This window comes from Hyaena hyaena, unplaced genomic scaffold (genome assembly GCF_003009895.1).
Source record: "Hyaena hyaena isolate Hyena2069 unplaced genomic scaffold, ASM300989v1 scaffold_214, whole genome shotgun sequence".
Lineage (NCBI taxonomy): Eukaryota > Metazoa > Chordata > Mammalia > Carnivora > Hyaenidae > Hyaena > Hyaena hyaena.
The window spans coordinates 913,962-928,664 of NW_024080842.1; the positions used below are offsets into that span (position 1 = coordinate 913,962).

General features: G+C 49.8%; 1 protein-coding gene across 3 annotated transcripts in view; it reads right to left on the minus strand.

Annotated features, from left to right (window-relative positions):
• The window catches only part of SLC25A48 (solute carrier family 25 member 48), a 48,728-nt gene that overhangs the window by 18,359 nt on the left and 15,666 nt on the right, over positions 1-14,703 (minus strand). For all 3 annotated transcript variants that reach the window (XM_039242240.1, XM_039242238.1, XM_039242239.1), the window contains exon 5: positions 495-752. In XM_039242240.1, coding sequence (XP_039098171.1) covers positions 495-752 — 258 coding nt within the window. The remainder of the gene's footprint in view (positions 1-494; positions 753-14,703) is intronic.

Here is a 14,703-nt window from a genome sequence, read left to right on the forward strand (position 1 = left end):
GCTGTGTGCCCTTGGGTTGGTCACTTAATCTCTCTGGACCTCGGTTTTCTCATCTGACAAATGGGGAGACTGATGCCTCCCTTACAGAGCTAAAGAAACTCTCATGTTAGAAAGGTTTGCCATGTGACGACATTCAAAAAAGGTGAACCGTGGTAACAGATTTCCTTTTCAAAGCTCAAGGGTACGTGACCCAAAATGGGAATGGTGAGAATATATCCTTTGACCCAAGGTTCAATGATCCCAAATAGGGACTTGCCGTTCCCACAGGTCCAGAGGGAAGGAGATGCAAAAAAAGAAGGAGACCATTCTCTATTCCCAGCCTTTCCTTTGTTTGGCTAGGTCTGGCATACAGTAGGTGCCTAACAAACACTTGTTAGATGAGTAGCTAGATGAACTGTGTTCTTCCCTGGGGCAGAGAAGGGCATGATGGGCTCCTGAGCCTTCCCACCACAGGGGATCAGCACAAGCCCAGGGGTCCGTACGGCTGCCCTTACCTGCCACGCCGCCTGCCAGCCACACGGCACAGGGGCTGGGTCCTGTGCAGGCCTCGGGCGTGATCCAGTCATTCAGGAAGACATAGGGGATGAAGTAGAGGCAGTAGCCCGGGATGTCCCTCAGCAGCATGGCGCCCAAGCCCCGGTACATCCCTGTCAGGCCCTCGGTCCGCACGATGGTTGCAATGCAATCCACAGGCCCCTGATAGACTGGCGGCTTCCCAAGAGCCACTGCCCTGGGTCCCAAACCAAGGTGGGCTGCAAAGACAGGGAGGAGAAGATGGCAAATGCCCTGGGGTCAAGAGACTGACCATTCTCCAGCACCAGACCCAGCCCAGCCCACTGACAGTTTCCACTCATGTGGCCCGTTGGTTTTTACCAAAACTTCTGACGTTGGCAGCTCAAACCAAGATTTTGAAGTCCCAACAGAAAGCCCCTGCCAACATGTGTAGCCAGATTGGAGACCATGCCTGCCAGGTGATAGAGCACCATTGGCATAGGATGCCCAGACGTTTCTGGTCAACCATCGCTAAGCCTTTGCAAGCAGCAGTGACTGTAGATGGTCTAGGATCAAATATGACGAGTTGTACCAAGTTCCTTCTTAAAGCAGAGGTTGCAAAATCCCATGTACTATGTGTGTGCGTGTGTGTGTATGTGTGTCTGTGTGTGTGTACTTGTGCATAGTATGGTGAAAAAGCATATGAGCTTTAGAGCCAGACTATACTGGTTCCAAACCTGAACCCACTATTTAAAAACTTTTCAAACTTGGTAAGCTACCTTTTTTCAGCCTCTGGTTCCTTATCTTTAAAGAGAACAGGCCAATATTTATTGTGTACAAAGTTGCTAAGAGAGTGGAACTTAAGAGTTCTCATTACACACACACAAACACAAATGGTAACTACATGACACGATGAATATGTTAGTTAACCTTACCTTGGTAACCATTCAACAATACACATGTATATTAAAGTTACACAATGTCATTTATATCAATGTTATGTACATCTTAATAAAGCTGAAAAACATTTTAAAGGAAAAAAGATAACAGGTAAATATAAATAAGATAACACCTATAAAGCGCTCAGGTAAACACTGTAGGAGTAGAACAAGTTATGGACGGATTATTACTGAGACTAAGGTGCCTGGCATGAGTGAGTTGGGGGCAGGATATAGGCTGGAGGGCCAAACAGGCCGTCACTGCAGCCCTGGCTAGGCTGTGCCCTGACACAGCTGGAGGGAGCCCTGACGCCATTGGCCCCTCAAAGTCCAGGGGCATAGGGCCGCTATCTCCTTGTCTTCCTCTGGGGTCTCTACTTGCACATCATGGGTTATGGTGTCCATAGCTTCTTCTGGCGGGGGGGGGGGGGGTATGTAACCAGCAAGCAGTGACTCTGTCTCTTCCATTTAATCCTTCCAGCTGGCTCCCTGCCTCCATCTCTGATGCTCATCTCCCCTGCCATGGACCCTTCGGCTCAGCTTGGCCGCACGACCAGAGAGGACTCCCAGTGCAGATAAAGCAGACTCTTATTCTCAACACTCCCTCCTTGAAGAACTAGCATGGCATGACCAGGAAGGAAAGAGAATGAAGCCTGCTTGTGCCACCTGGGTTTCATTCCCTGCGTGTGGCACCTCGACTTGGTTTTACACATGCTGACAAAGAGGCAATAACTTTCTTTATACCATTGAATTTCCAAGTTCTCCAAACAGTCCCATCTTTATCAGATGAAAAGTTGGGAGAAAAAAATTCATCTTCATCATTCCAGAGTCCAAACGGGAGATTTGAGAGTCAGGTGCAAGCTGTCTTTTACTTCTCCCAGAAGGAGGTGGGGTAGAGGGGGCACCTTCTATCTGCCTGGGAAGTATGCTTGAACAAATGAATCCTACATTTTCTTTTGGTGTTTGGGGGAATAGAATAATAATCGTTGTCATGTGCACTCAGCCAGCTACAGTGTGGGCAGGGGCGGAGTCCCATCCACTTTCACAGATCCCCCAGGGAGTGAGAAGGGGTGGTAGCCACTTTTAGTGGCAAAGGGTCCACTGAGCTCAGTGCAAGGTCAGGCACTATGGTCTTTGGAAGCCCACTGAAAGGTCCCTGGACACCCCTTTCTTTCCCAGATCCACTATAATACTGCTAGGATCATCCTGGGAAATTCTGGCATGAAAGGGAACAGATGTAAATGTCCCAACATATACACTTTACCTGGGTCATGCTTATGTCCAAATAACAGTGGCCTGACCCAGGGGTCAAGGTTTTTATGAACCAACTGAAGGCATGATGTGGCTTTCCGAAGTTACTGATTGAAGGAGTGTGTCCTGATAACGTTCTGCTTGTTTAGAGGTATAGCTGTTGAAAAGAAAACACTCGCCCAACCTCCAACATGCCTCGTCAACAAAAAGCTGTACATTTTTCCTTTTCCTCCCAGCAATAAGCCAGAAGGAAATCCTCTAATATTCTCCTAGATTTGTAACATAAGCAACCTAGCTTTTATTGCTTGAGAGCTATTCTTTTATGACTATTAAAGACATATAATGGTCATTGTGACTACCACCACGTGGAATACTGCCATGAATCTGAACCCTCAGCCAGTGCCTTCCGGACACCAGCTGATGCTGCAAAGGCCTTGGAATTCCTTCCAGCTCCCTCATCCCCAGTGTTAAAGCACACACACACACACACACACACACACACACACACACACGCTTATCTGGAAATAATTTCGCAAAAAAGTGCAAAAAAGAAAAATTGTATGAAGAACACCTTCTATATCCTTTACCCAGATTCACCTATTGTTAACATTTTCCTGCATTTGTAAAACTTAAGGTTTGTGTGCTCTTGCTGTCTGTCTCCCGCATCCTCCCCTCCCCTCCCTTCTCTAACTCTCTCTCTCTCTCTCTTTCTCTCTCTCTCTCTCTCTCTCCCTTCCTCCCTCCCCTCCCTTCTCACTGAACAGATGCCCCTGTTCTAATGCATAAACTTTTCCTGGGCTGTTTTCCTCTTCAGGTTAACAGTTACCTGACCTGGCCGGAATCAAGGGTTTCATGAACCAGCTACAGGTATGATGTGGCTTTCAGAAGTTACTGATAGGAGAGCATCTGATAAAAATCTTTCTTGTTTAGAGGTGCCAATGTTGGGAAAACTTGACAAACTTTGAACCAGCATGACCCACACTTGTACTTTTTTCACGCTTTTCCCCAAGGGAAGCAATGAGGAAATTCTTTTGTACACATGTGCATACTTTTTCATACACACATATATAATCTTATTCTTGGAACCATTTCAGGGTTAGATACAAAATCGTCTTTTACTCCCCAATGCTTCAGTACGTGTTTTCTAAGAATAGGGATATTATCTTACCTGCCACAGTACAGTTATCTGTGTCATAATCTATATTGACAGCAACTTTACCTAATGTACTGTCTATACTCAAATTATCACTGGATCTCATACTGTATGGCATTCCTCCCCTCCCCAGGGCAGGGTCTTTTCTAACCAGGTACTGCATTCCGTTGTCAGGACTCTTACACTTCCTTTATTTATTTTGTTTTTAGTAAACCCTACACCCAATGTGTGTAGGGCTTGAACTCAAGACCCCAAGCTCGAGAGTGACACATCCCACCTACTGAGCCAGCCAGGCACATCTAGCTTCCTTAACCTGAATCATTTCTACAGCTTTTCTTTTTTTTTTTTTTTTTTTAAAGTACAGGCATTTTTTAAGAGTAAGCTGCCTCCCTTCTTCCGAATAGAACTCATTTGGGGTTTGCTTGATGTCTTCTCGTTACCACGCTGAGATGATGCATTCTTCATTCCTTCCTGTTTACACTTCTTCTCCCATGAGGACTAACAACTCTCAGGAGCCCCTGGTTGTCTTCTCTGGCCTCCTATCCTGGTATTTATTAGTTTCCTTTTAAATTTAGATATAACTTACTTTCAATCAAAGATGTAGCTTGTAGGCGCACAGTTGATGAACTCTGACAGTTGCATGCACCTCAGTCACCACAACTTACTGAAAAAATGACGTCTTCTACTTGAAACAAACTGTTTTGGTCACAGTGAAGATCCCAAGCCTACTTACCCTCTCCTGCTTGCTTTACAAGGTAAAAGAACTCTGGGACATCGATGATGTGTCCCTCCATGAGAAGCAAATCTTCCAACTAGACGATGGTTATTACGGGCCCATCTGCATTAGCGATAGTGGCATGATGATTCATACGGGACCACAGAGCAGAAAACAGCAGCAACTTCTATCAGTTGCTCCAACTAAATGATGCTTTGAGGTTAGGCCTCCGGGAGGCGTGGCCTAGGGAGGCGGGGCTTGGAAGGCGTGGCCCAGGGAGGCAGGAGGTTGAGAGACAGGACCTGGGAGGCGTGGCTTGAGAGAGTGGTACCCTGACGCGGAGCATAGGAGGCGGAGCCCAGGGGGCGTGGCTTGGAAGACAGGTCTTGGAGAGGCGTGGCTTGGCAGCTCCACTGAGAAAAGCACTGAATCAGATTCACAGTCAACGCTAGCTATTTAAAACAAACTTTGGTGACCTTTATAAACGGACTTGGGAGGTTGCCCGCAAGCAGCGCTGGGAAATGTGCTCAACTGAAATCCGTGGACTGGCCCGTTGTTTGTGGAAGGAATTGGAGAAAAGGGGTGAGGTGCTGGGGTCAGTACTCTGCTCACACTGAACCACCAGCTCTGAGACGGCTGCTCCTGAACCTTCAGGGCTTGGCCTGGGAGTGTACAGATGCATGTGAAGGGATTCACATTAGACATATTTCCTTCTAGGACAAAAGGTATTTAGTATCCCTAATTAGAGATTTTTGTTCTAAAATGACGATAAATTGTAAATCAGATTCTGATCATTTCTTATCATGAGGCTTTGGTAACGAGACCTTTTTTTCCCCCCCTAAACCAAGGCCCTATTACCTTTTACTATGATAGGTGTGGATTAAAAACCTGAAACACTCAGGACATCTGTGGTTTTCTTTGTTTTCCCAAATTCAGTGAGGACAAACTCAAGCCCCCTTATACCAAGACAGGCAGGATGTTCAAAGTCAATGAAACAGACCCCTACCATGCTTCTCATCTTCATCCAGGAGCAGAGGAGAGTCTATACACTCCTTTAAAAAAATCCCTTCTCGGGGCGCCTGGGTGGCTTAGTCGGCTAAGCATCCGACTTTCACTTAGGTCATGACCTCACGGTTCGTGGGTTCGAGCCCCGCGTCGGGCTCTGTGCTGACTGCCAGCTCAGAGCCTGGAGCCTGTTTCAGTCTGTGACTCCCTCTCTCTCTGACCCTCCCCTGGTCATGCTGTCTCTCTCTCTCTCTCTCTCTCCTAGAAATACATAAAACATTAAAAAAAAAAAATCCCTTTTCCTCCAGGCTCCCTCACCTTGTCTAGCTGGGTCCCTATCATGATGCCTTAGACTACAGGGTGTGGCTGTCTGGCTCCACTGCTCTGCCCCAGGGTCAAGTGTCTTGCTTACTTCTCCCTGCCAGGGCCAAGAGGTCTCTTTGAAGGCAGATACCTCTATGGGGTGGGGGTTCACATGTTTGGTAAGTCCTAACAGGGACCCATGCAGCCACCTCTCCAGAGTTCTCCCACTTCAGAGGGGCTGAACCAACCCAGATGCAGGCTGGGGTCCCCACGAATTTGCCACTGTTGCCCCTCTTCTCAGAAGCCAGGGACATAGCCACAGAATCCTGCTGGGCCCTTCTCAGACACAAAAACCAAACAGTTTCATCTCTTTCCTTTCTCAAATAGTGCTGTTCAAGTTCTTCAATGGACCATGACTGTGGAAACAGGACAGTTTGCTGCAACACAATGGCTGATCACTGACCTACGGCAGTAAGGAAGACCGGCCACCAGGAACACAAAGGCCTGGCTACTCTCTGGAAGTGCCACCAGACCTTTCCTTGTGCACAGAGGTAGCGATGGGATGGGAACACATTATTTCTCAACAGGTCATTTTCTACAGAAAATGGCTTATTGCCTTCCACAGATAAGGTCCTGCTAGTCCTCAGTGATGTGCAGGTTTACCAAGTTTTCTGTGCTCAAACACTTCCAGGCCAGTGGACTCGCAAATGCAAGTTGGTAGCATGGACTTATTTCGAGGGACCCACAAATCGGTTAGCACTATAGATTCACAGAATTCCTAAAACATCTCACATACATGTATGCCCACTTTTCTCCTATGTGTAGGTGTTATTGTGGGGGACACAACAAAAACTCACTTAAGTATACAAATTATCCATAGTAGCTTCCTGCGGTATGTGTTTACTTAATCCACGGACACTTAAAGCACAGCTGGTCTTCTAGGGGTTGGACACCATTTAATATATTTTAAAGATATTCTTTGGAAAAGCTGGAATCATCCCTGCCCCGGCGCATGTCAGAGGCTCTACCCCCTATTAAAAGGTCTGTTCTGGATGCTGCTGCTTTCTGAGCCTGCTGTGGTACCCTAACCAAGCAAGGAGTTCCCTGATGACAGGAATACCACACTATGGCTTGTCCTAGAGCACTATGACCCTGTACTTGACACGGTGTCTGGTATGTGCCTCAACTTCCATTCAGTAAACACTTGAGCCTCTGACCAGGCAGCTCTCAGGTCTCGGGCCTCCCAAAGTTTCCCTCCCCAGCTTGGCATTCATCCAAGCCCAGTCCTGTCTGGTCTTTGGACCCGAAGCTGTAGATCCCAGAAGAAACTCCCAAATCACGGTCCCAGCCACCGCGTGGTTCCAAAATGCTATGGAAGCAGCAGGCAGTACGGTGGGTGTCTCTGCTCCAGCAGATAGGCTGGGTGTGACTTCTGGGATGTGGGTTTGAGCAGGCTGGTCAATCCCCTCAGGGCACTTCCTCAGAATGTTACCAACTGGGAAGCTCTTGCCCAGTTCCTGTTTCCAAAGAGTCCAGCAGTTTCCTTATGATTTGAAGAGTCCGAGACAGGCAGATGGTTTAGCAGAAAGAGCCCTGGATTAGAAGCAGCTGGGCTTTGCTTTGTAGCTCAGTTGCTATTTACTATACAACCTGGCAGAAAAGACTCAACCACACTGGCCGTGAGTTTCCTCATCCTCCACAAAAGGGGAAGAATAAATAGCCTGTCCATCTCTTTTGGCTTTTGTGAAAACTGAGTGAGAATGTCGGTAAATGTACTTTACTTGAGGCAGACAGTCCCTCCTATTTTTAGTACCGCTATCCTGATGGGACTCCAGATTCCAGACGTGCTGGAATTGCCAACCTCAGGCAGCAGTGCTCCATGGCAAAGCCTACTGTGGGAGATTGCCGACACTGACACACGGCCAAAAACTACCAATGCTAGCGTCAAGTCCTGAAATCAGAACACTATTGGCCCTCGTCAACTGATTTAAAGACCAAATGGACACGTCACCCAGGTACATAACCTGCACAATGGTATGTTACGTTCATCCATTTTTGCTAGCAGTGTGGGACCACAGTTTGGAAAAGATTCAGCCAAACCATCCAGAATTCAAGGACTCCTCTTGAACTACATGGCTAAATACTTGGCCCCTTCACAAATTTCCTCCCTTCATTTTAGGGCTGCTATTGCTCCAGCCCTCATGTCCCATTGGCAGCCCACAGCTTCCATGAGAAGAAGGGTCAGGCTGTATGGTCCTGGCTTGTCTCCAGTCCCTTGACATGCTCCAAGGGTGCCTATCCTCCCACACAGGCCCTCTTCTTCAGGAGTTAAATGGACCAACATCAAGAGATCTTTTTTTTTTTTTTCTTAATGTTTTATTTATTTCTAGGAGAGAGAGAGAGACAGCGTGAGCAGGGGAGGGTCAGAGAGAGAGGGAGTCACAGACTGAAACAGGCTCCAGGCTCTGAGCTGGCAGTCAGCACAGAGCCCAACGCGGGGCTCAAACCCACGAACCGCGAGATCATGACCTAAGCGAAAGTCGGACACTCAACCGACTAAGCCACCCAGGCGCCCCCAACATCAAGAGATCTTAGCATCAATAATTCCTGCCCTGCAATGGGAACATCTCGAAAAATCTGCTCTATCAGAAGGCTCCTCCTCCCCAAGGCCAACCTGCTGAAGAAGAGGGTTTTTCTTGGCAGCCACACACCTTTATGGTAGCAATACACCTGTGCTGCCAAAGAGACAAACTGAGGTAGTCAGGGCGTCCCGGGCATGGGTGGCGACTTTCCCAGCCAGGCATTTCTGAAGATTCAGAAAAATCAGACAAATGGTTCCACCCCGTTGTGTCTTCGTGCAGCTCCTCGAGCTTAAATGGCTTTACATGCTGGTGCGTGGTTGACAATCTTGCCTGCCCAGATCCACCCCGCACGTGGCCCTCCCTACTGCCATTCTAGCCCTATTTATCTCACTTACTCATGTTCAGAAATTACAGCCTTCTTCTCAAATCCTGGCCACACTCTCGGCTTCATTCGATTCAGATAATCTGGAACATGGTAGAGCCAGGCCTTCTGAGGAGGGCTCCCTCCACCCCCTTCCTCTGGCCCTGCATCTTGTTTTGTTCTTCTCTCACAGCCTGGAAACAAAAGGCGTTTTCCTTCCCCACCTCTTGATCTCTGTCCCTGGGGTCACCTCCTCTTCAGCAATTCTCCCTTCTTGATTCCCTTTACACGACTTTGGGGACAGGGGCCTCCCCTGCCTCCAGGGACCGTGGAGGTGGACAGCCAGGAGCAATGCCCCAAAACTGCATGTAACAGCTGAGGGAGTACAGACACATCTCACGGCCCGAGCCTCAGTTTCCCTATCTGTAAGATAAAGAGAATGGTGTGATGATTTAAAGGTGAGGTCAAGTCAGCAGAGTGCATGCGGTAGGGGCTCAGTCCCTGCTGACTACAGCCGCTGGTGTTGCTGGAGCTCCTTCCGATCTCCTTCCAGGAGTTTTCCCATTCGTCTCCTCCCTCCTCCTTTCTGCATGCAGCTCACCTTGGCACTTGCACCTGATTCATGACCTCCTCTGTCACTGCGCGGTCACACCCCTGACTATTCCTCCTGCCCCGATATTCCAGCTGCGGTACCTCGCACAGGAAGCAAGCCAAACTCCTCATGTTCTCACTCAAGCTTGCCCTCCTGCCCGTCTCCAAAACAGCAGCAGGGACAGGAGGCGTGTATGGGTCACCTGCTCCATGCCCAGCGATATATCGATATACTTCACATGCCGCTTAATTTCCGGGGCGGGGGGGGTGGTGGGCGCTCCTCCCTCACAGGCACTTCCTGCTCTCCTGCGTGGCCCACTGATTCTCCATCACAGATGCCTCCAATGGACCTCTCCCCTCCGTTCCCAAAGCCCATGGCCCTGGGCCCCCCATTCCCGGCTCTCACCTGGTCTGAGGCAACAGCCCCCAAGTCAACCCACTCATCTCTCCTTCTTCTGAAGGCCAGATCCACCTTCCCACCACACAGCTCTGCGTGTTCGTTCTGGTGTCCGATAGGCCTCCCTGCGTGCTGAAGGGCACCCCAGTCCACCTTCAACTAAGAAATCCAAGGTGCTCATGGGCGCCTGGGGGACTCAGTCAGTTAAGCATCTAAATTTGGCTCAGGTCATGATCTCACTGTTCGCCAGTTGGAGCCCTGCGTCAGGCTCGGAATCCGAAGGCCATTTCGGATTCTGTGTCTCCCTCTCTTTTCTGCACCTCCCTACCTCACACTCTGTCTTCCTCTCTCTCTCTCTCAAAAATAAACATTAAAAAATTAAAAGAAAAAAAAAGAAATCCAAGATGTTCACAACTCACCCTGCACCTTCCCCTCCCTGCCCAAACCAAGAACGGTTCACCCATTCTGTCACATGCCTGCCTCCTCCCACCTCTCACCCTGTCCCCACAGGTTTCCTATTTGAAATACTCTCCATCCCCACAGCCTCCCCTCCAAAGCCTAGCCAGTATTCAAACAGCCCATCAATGGCCTTCCTGACCTGCAGAACCAGACTCCGAGGCTCCAGAGCCTTCCACAGGCCCTTCTCGTTTTGCTACACATCCGATTCCCCACCAGACTGTGTGCTCCCTGAGGGCAGGGGTTGCATGTCTGATACTTCTGCTTTACCTACTCTGAGCAGCTCAGAGCGAGAGCTCGGGAAAGGCTCGTCAATGAAGGAGACAGAGATCGTGTTCCAACAGGCGAAACACTCAGCTCTCTGCCTCCAGCCGGGCCTGGTGAAATCAGAGGCTGGTCAGCACAGAGTTAATGCTGAGCCCTCCCCCTCCAGGCCCCAGACTCTGCCTTCCTCGGGATACGCACATTAATTAGGCCCTTAATAAAAACACAGACCTGAAAGCTCCCAGGCGGAGAAGCAGTGAGTGTGATGGGCCACGGACCTCCAGGATGTGACCTGGCCCAGGCAGCAGAGGGGCTGCCGGCTCTGGGACCGCAGCCTGCATTCCAGTTCAGGCCCAGCTGGGCACCCAGGGAGGCTGGGCCCACACAAAGGGTCAGGATGACTTAACAAAGGGAGGGTTTCTTCACAGGTGCCTTACAGTCCAGGCCCCATCCAACTGAACTTGGGCCAGCCTTTCCTTGCCGGCCAAGCGGCAGGGCCGCCAGCAGAGAACCTCCGCTGCATCGCACGAGTTTCCGTGAGGGTAACTGCTGCTGAGTATGTGGCGGAGGGACTTCCAGAGGGATTTCCCTCCCAACTCTGGCACCTCCTGATGTCATTTGGTAAAACGCTCTGTACCACAATTTCACAATATGTTCCTAGAATCTTAAAAATGACCAGAACTTTTGACTTATTCATGAACCAAAGAGGCCACACATTTAGGGAAATAACTCTAAGTGAAAGCAACTCCTCATAGACACGTTGCCTGAGGACACTACTATTTTCAAAAGAGGACACACCGTCCAAAACCTAAAAGTCCATCACTAGGAAGATGGTTACAGAAGTTTAATCGGACAGCTAACACTTATTTCATGTTTGCAAGGGGCGAGGCATTGTGCCGAAGTCGTCACATGAGATGCATTGTTCCCGTTCTACCCCAGTTATGAGGTAGCTAGTATGGCTACGCCTGCTTTGCTGATGAGGAAACTGAGGCTTGGTGACATCAGGAGGAGTTATCTAGAGGTCTCAGGTTCTGGGGGAGGTAGGACTAGAAGCAGTAGTCTAACTCCAGAAACTGCATTTTTGCACACTCCATCATCCCTCTCGATACACGGGTATCTGCGTGTGTTGTGTGCACAGTGATGCAATATTGCACATTTACTTTAAATATCAGTTGTCTACTTTAAGTAATTTTGTATCCCATTTTCATAACATGGAAAATGTTTGTTATACTGTGGACTTAAAAACAGAATATGAAACTGTCTATAAGAGGACAACCTCTCAAAATATTTTAATTTTGGGGGCGCCTGGGTAGCTCAGTTGGTTAAGAGTCCGACTTCAGCTTGGGTCATGATCTCACGGTTCGTGTGTTCGAGCCCCACGTCAGGCTCTGTGCTGACAGCTTGGAGCCTGGAGCCTGCTTCGGAGTCTGTGTCTCCCTCTCCTTCTGTCTCTGCCCCTCCCCCGCTCATGCTCAAAAATAAACATTAAAAATTTTTTTAAATATTTTAATCTCTACTTAAAATATTTAAATATTTAATTAAAATACATACTTTATGAATTTAGAAACAGAAACACATTGCTGTATTCACAGGGATTATATTTGGATAGACATACTCCCTCTACATTTAATGTTCCATCTTTTGTACATTTTTTTTTAAAACTTATTCATTTATTTTGAGAGAAAGAGAAACTACAGGTCGGGGGGGCCAGAGAGGGAGGGAGAGGGAAAGAGAGAGAATTCCAAGCAGGCTCCACACTGTCAGCACAGGGCCCAATGAGGGGCATGAACCCACAAACTGTGAGACCAGGACCTGAGCCCAAGTCAAGAGTCAGACACTTAATCGACTGAGCCACCCAGGAGCTCCATGTCTTTTGTGCATTGTCAACCATGGGTCACCACTCATAGATAACAGAGATCAGCTCCCTGGTGCTCCATTTGCAAGCCTTCAGGTGAGCTGAACTCTGACCTTGACGTGGTCTTCATCCTACCTGTCACATATCCCAAAGCGAAGATGCCAAAGGCCCCCTGTACGCAGCTTCAGTACACGGACACAGTCCCTCACGGCCCACTCTCTCCACCCAGGAAGCGGTTTGGACACTTCTGGGGTAAAGCCACAAACCACAGACCATCCCACAAGCCCTGCCCGAGGCTGCTTGCAAACGCCCATCTCAGCACAGCCACCACGCGGAGTGGGCCCGACCCAGAGCCAAGACCACAGGCTGGTGGCCAGCACCAGCCACACGCTGTCCAGTGCACACAGTGCTTCGGGCTTCCTGGCGTCGTGTATGTGCCCAATCTTGTTTTTAATTAATTTATCTGACAACTTCCAATCCAGGCCATGCAGTACTGTGACCTGGGATGGGGTCGTACCGCCCCCTTGGACAAGGACGCGGGCCCTGCCTGCCACAGTCCCTGCCCCTCCCTGCTGCCTTCCCTGGTGCCAAAGCTGACTAGTGCTCGAGCTGCTGCTTCTGTAACGGCAGAGCGATAGCGAAAGTGAAACATGTTCTGTGTTCTCTTTTGACAGGTTCGGTCAAAAGGGGAAAAATGAAATGTGAGCTAGGAAGGCTGTGGGTGTCAAGTAAAACCGAAGTGAGTACATTTTCCAGGCACTTCTGCTCACGTACAGTGCCTCCCGGGTCCCAGCCAGGTCCCAGTGAGTCTTTGAGCTTTCCATCTCTGGCCTAGCGGGTTCCTGGGGGACAAGGAAAAGAAAGCTGCATCCTTCCCCCTTGCCTGGAGAGACTCCAGGTGAAGAAAAGTATTGGCAGGGCAGAGGCGCTGCCTGCCTGCCTGCTCTGTCCCCAGCAGTGATCGGTCTGGAGTAGTGATCCCGCCCAGCACCGGCCCCTCCTCCCCCATGCAGCTGGGGCGGAGGGAAGTAAACAACAACAGAGGCTGCAGACACAGAACTCACACCCAGCCCTTGGATTCCGAGAGCTGTGCCTCTTACACAAACAATGTAACAGGGTCATTCTGGAGACACGCTCCCAACCCACCTTCCCCCTCACGACTGAAGCTGGATTTGTGATAAGTTTGTGCAAAGGTCCAGGGCAAACAAACCTATGTCAGCTCCTACAAAATCTCAGGGCAGATCCAGGTGGCCATGAGTCCACTACTCTCGTTTAGGAGTGTGACCTCAGGTCATGCCTCAGGCTCCCCTTTGTAAAGGTCTACGGGTTGGGTTGCTGGGAAGATGCAACACACACAGAGCCCTTCACGTAGTACTGGCTACTCGGCCCCACTGCCGAGCTCCGGCTGAGCCCAGACCAGAGGAGCGCAGCTCATGGGATGCTGCAATCTTCCTTCCTCCCCCCTGCACTCGCTCAGGTCAACTGCCCTGGTCTGCATACCTGGCAGCTAAGCCCCCAGGGCCCAGGTGCTCAGCCTGAGCACTCGGCAGAGGTGAGAAGTGCTTGCCTGCAGGACACTCCCTTGGCTTATTAAGAGCCTTCCCTGAGTTCACAAAAGGCCAGCCTCTTGGCACACTGAAAAGGACAGAATAAACACATGTTCATTTTCTGTTGCTGCCTCAAGGGACTGAATGAAGACTAGTTTCCTTTGGGCACACGGATGCACTCACCACAGAAGGCTGTGGGCTGGGTCCCAACTGTACAGGAATTGGGCAGAGAAATCACATCCCTCCACATCCTGGTGGAGAGGGACAGGGAGGGCACACTGGTCCCCGTGTTGTTATTGCTCAGAGAGCTTATCCGGGAGACAAGGCCCCAGAAGTAGACCCACAGGACCCTCAGTGCTGTGCTGGCCAGGAGCAGGCGCTTACCTAGCATGCTGAGTAAATGAACAAGGCTAACAGCCATACAGACTTTACAATGTCAAGGTGAGGTATGAGATGAATAGTGCACACAATGTCGGACATACGGTGAGCTGCTGCAGCCGCCCAGCTCCCTAAAACTGGCTGGTTGCACCCAGCTTTGGGACCCTTCTTGGGTCTGGACATGCCTTGACAGCCTCCCATCCCTCCAAGTGCCAGAGGCTTTTAGCCTGGCCTCGGCAACCCTCGCAGTTCAGTCCTTGGCCTGCCAGGTCAGCCACCATTCTGGTACCCTCTGTGGGGAAGGTAGAGGGTGGGGGAGGGCAGGACAGAGGATGCAATCACTTAATTTGCCTCCAAATGTCCCCGGCTTTCCTAAGGAAGGCACTTCTTGAGAAACAGCTCCGTTGGTGTCCGG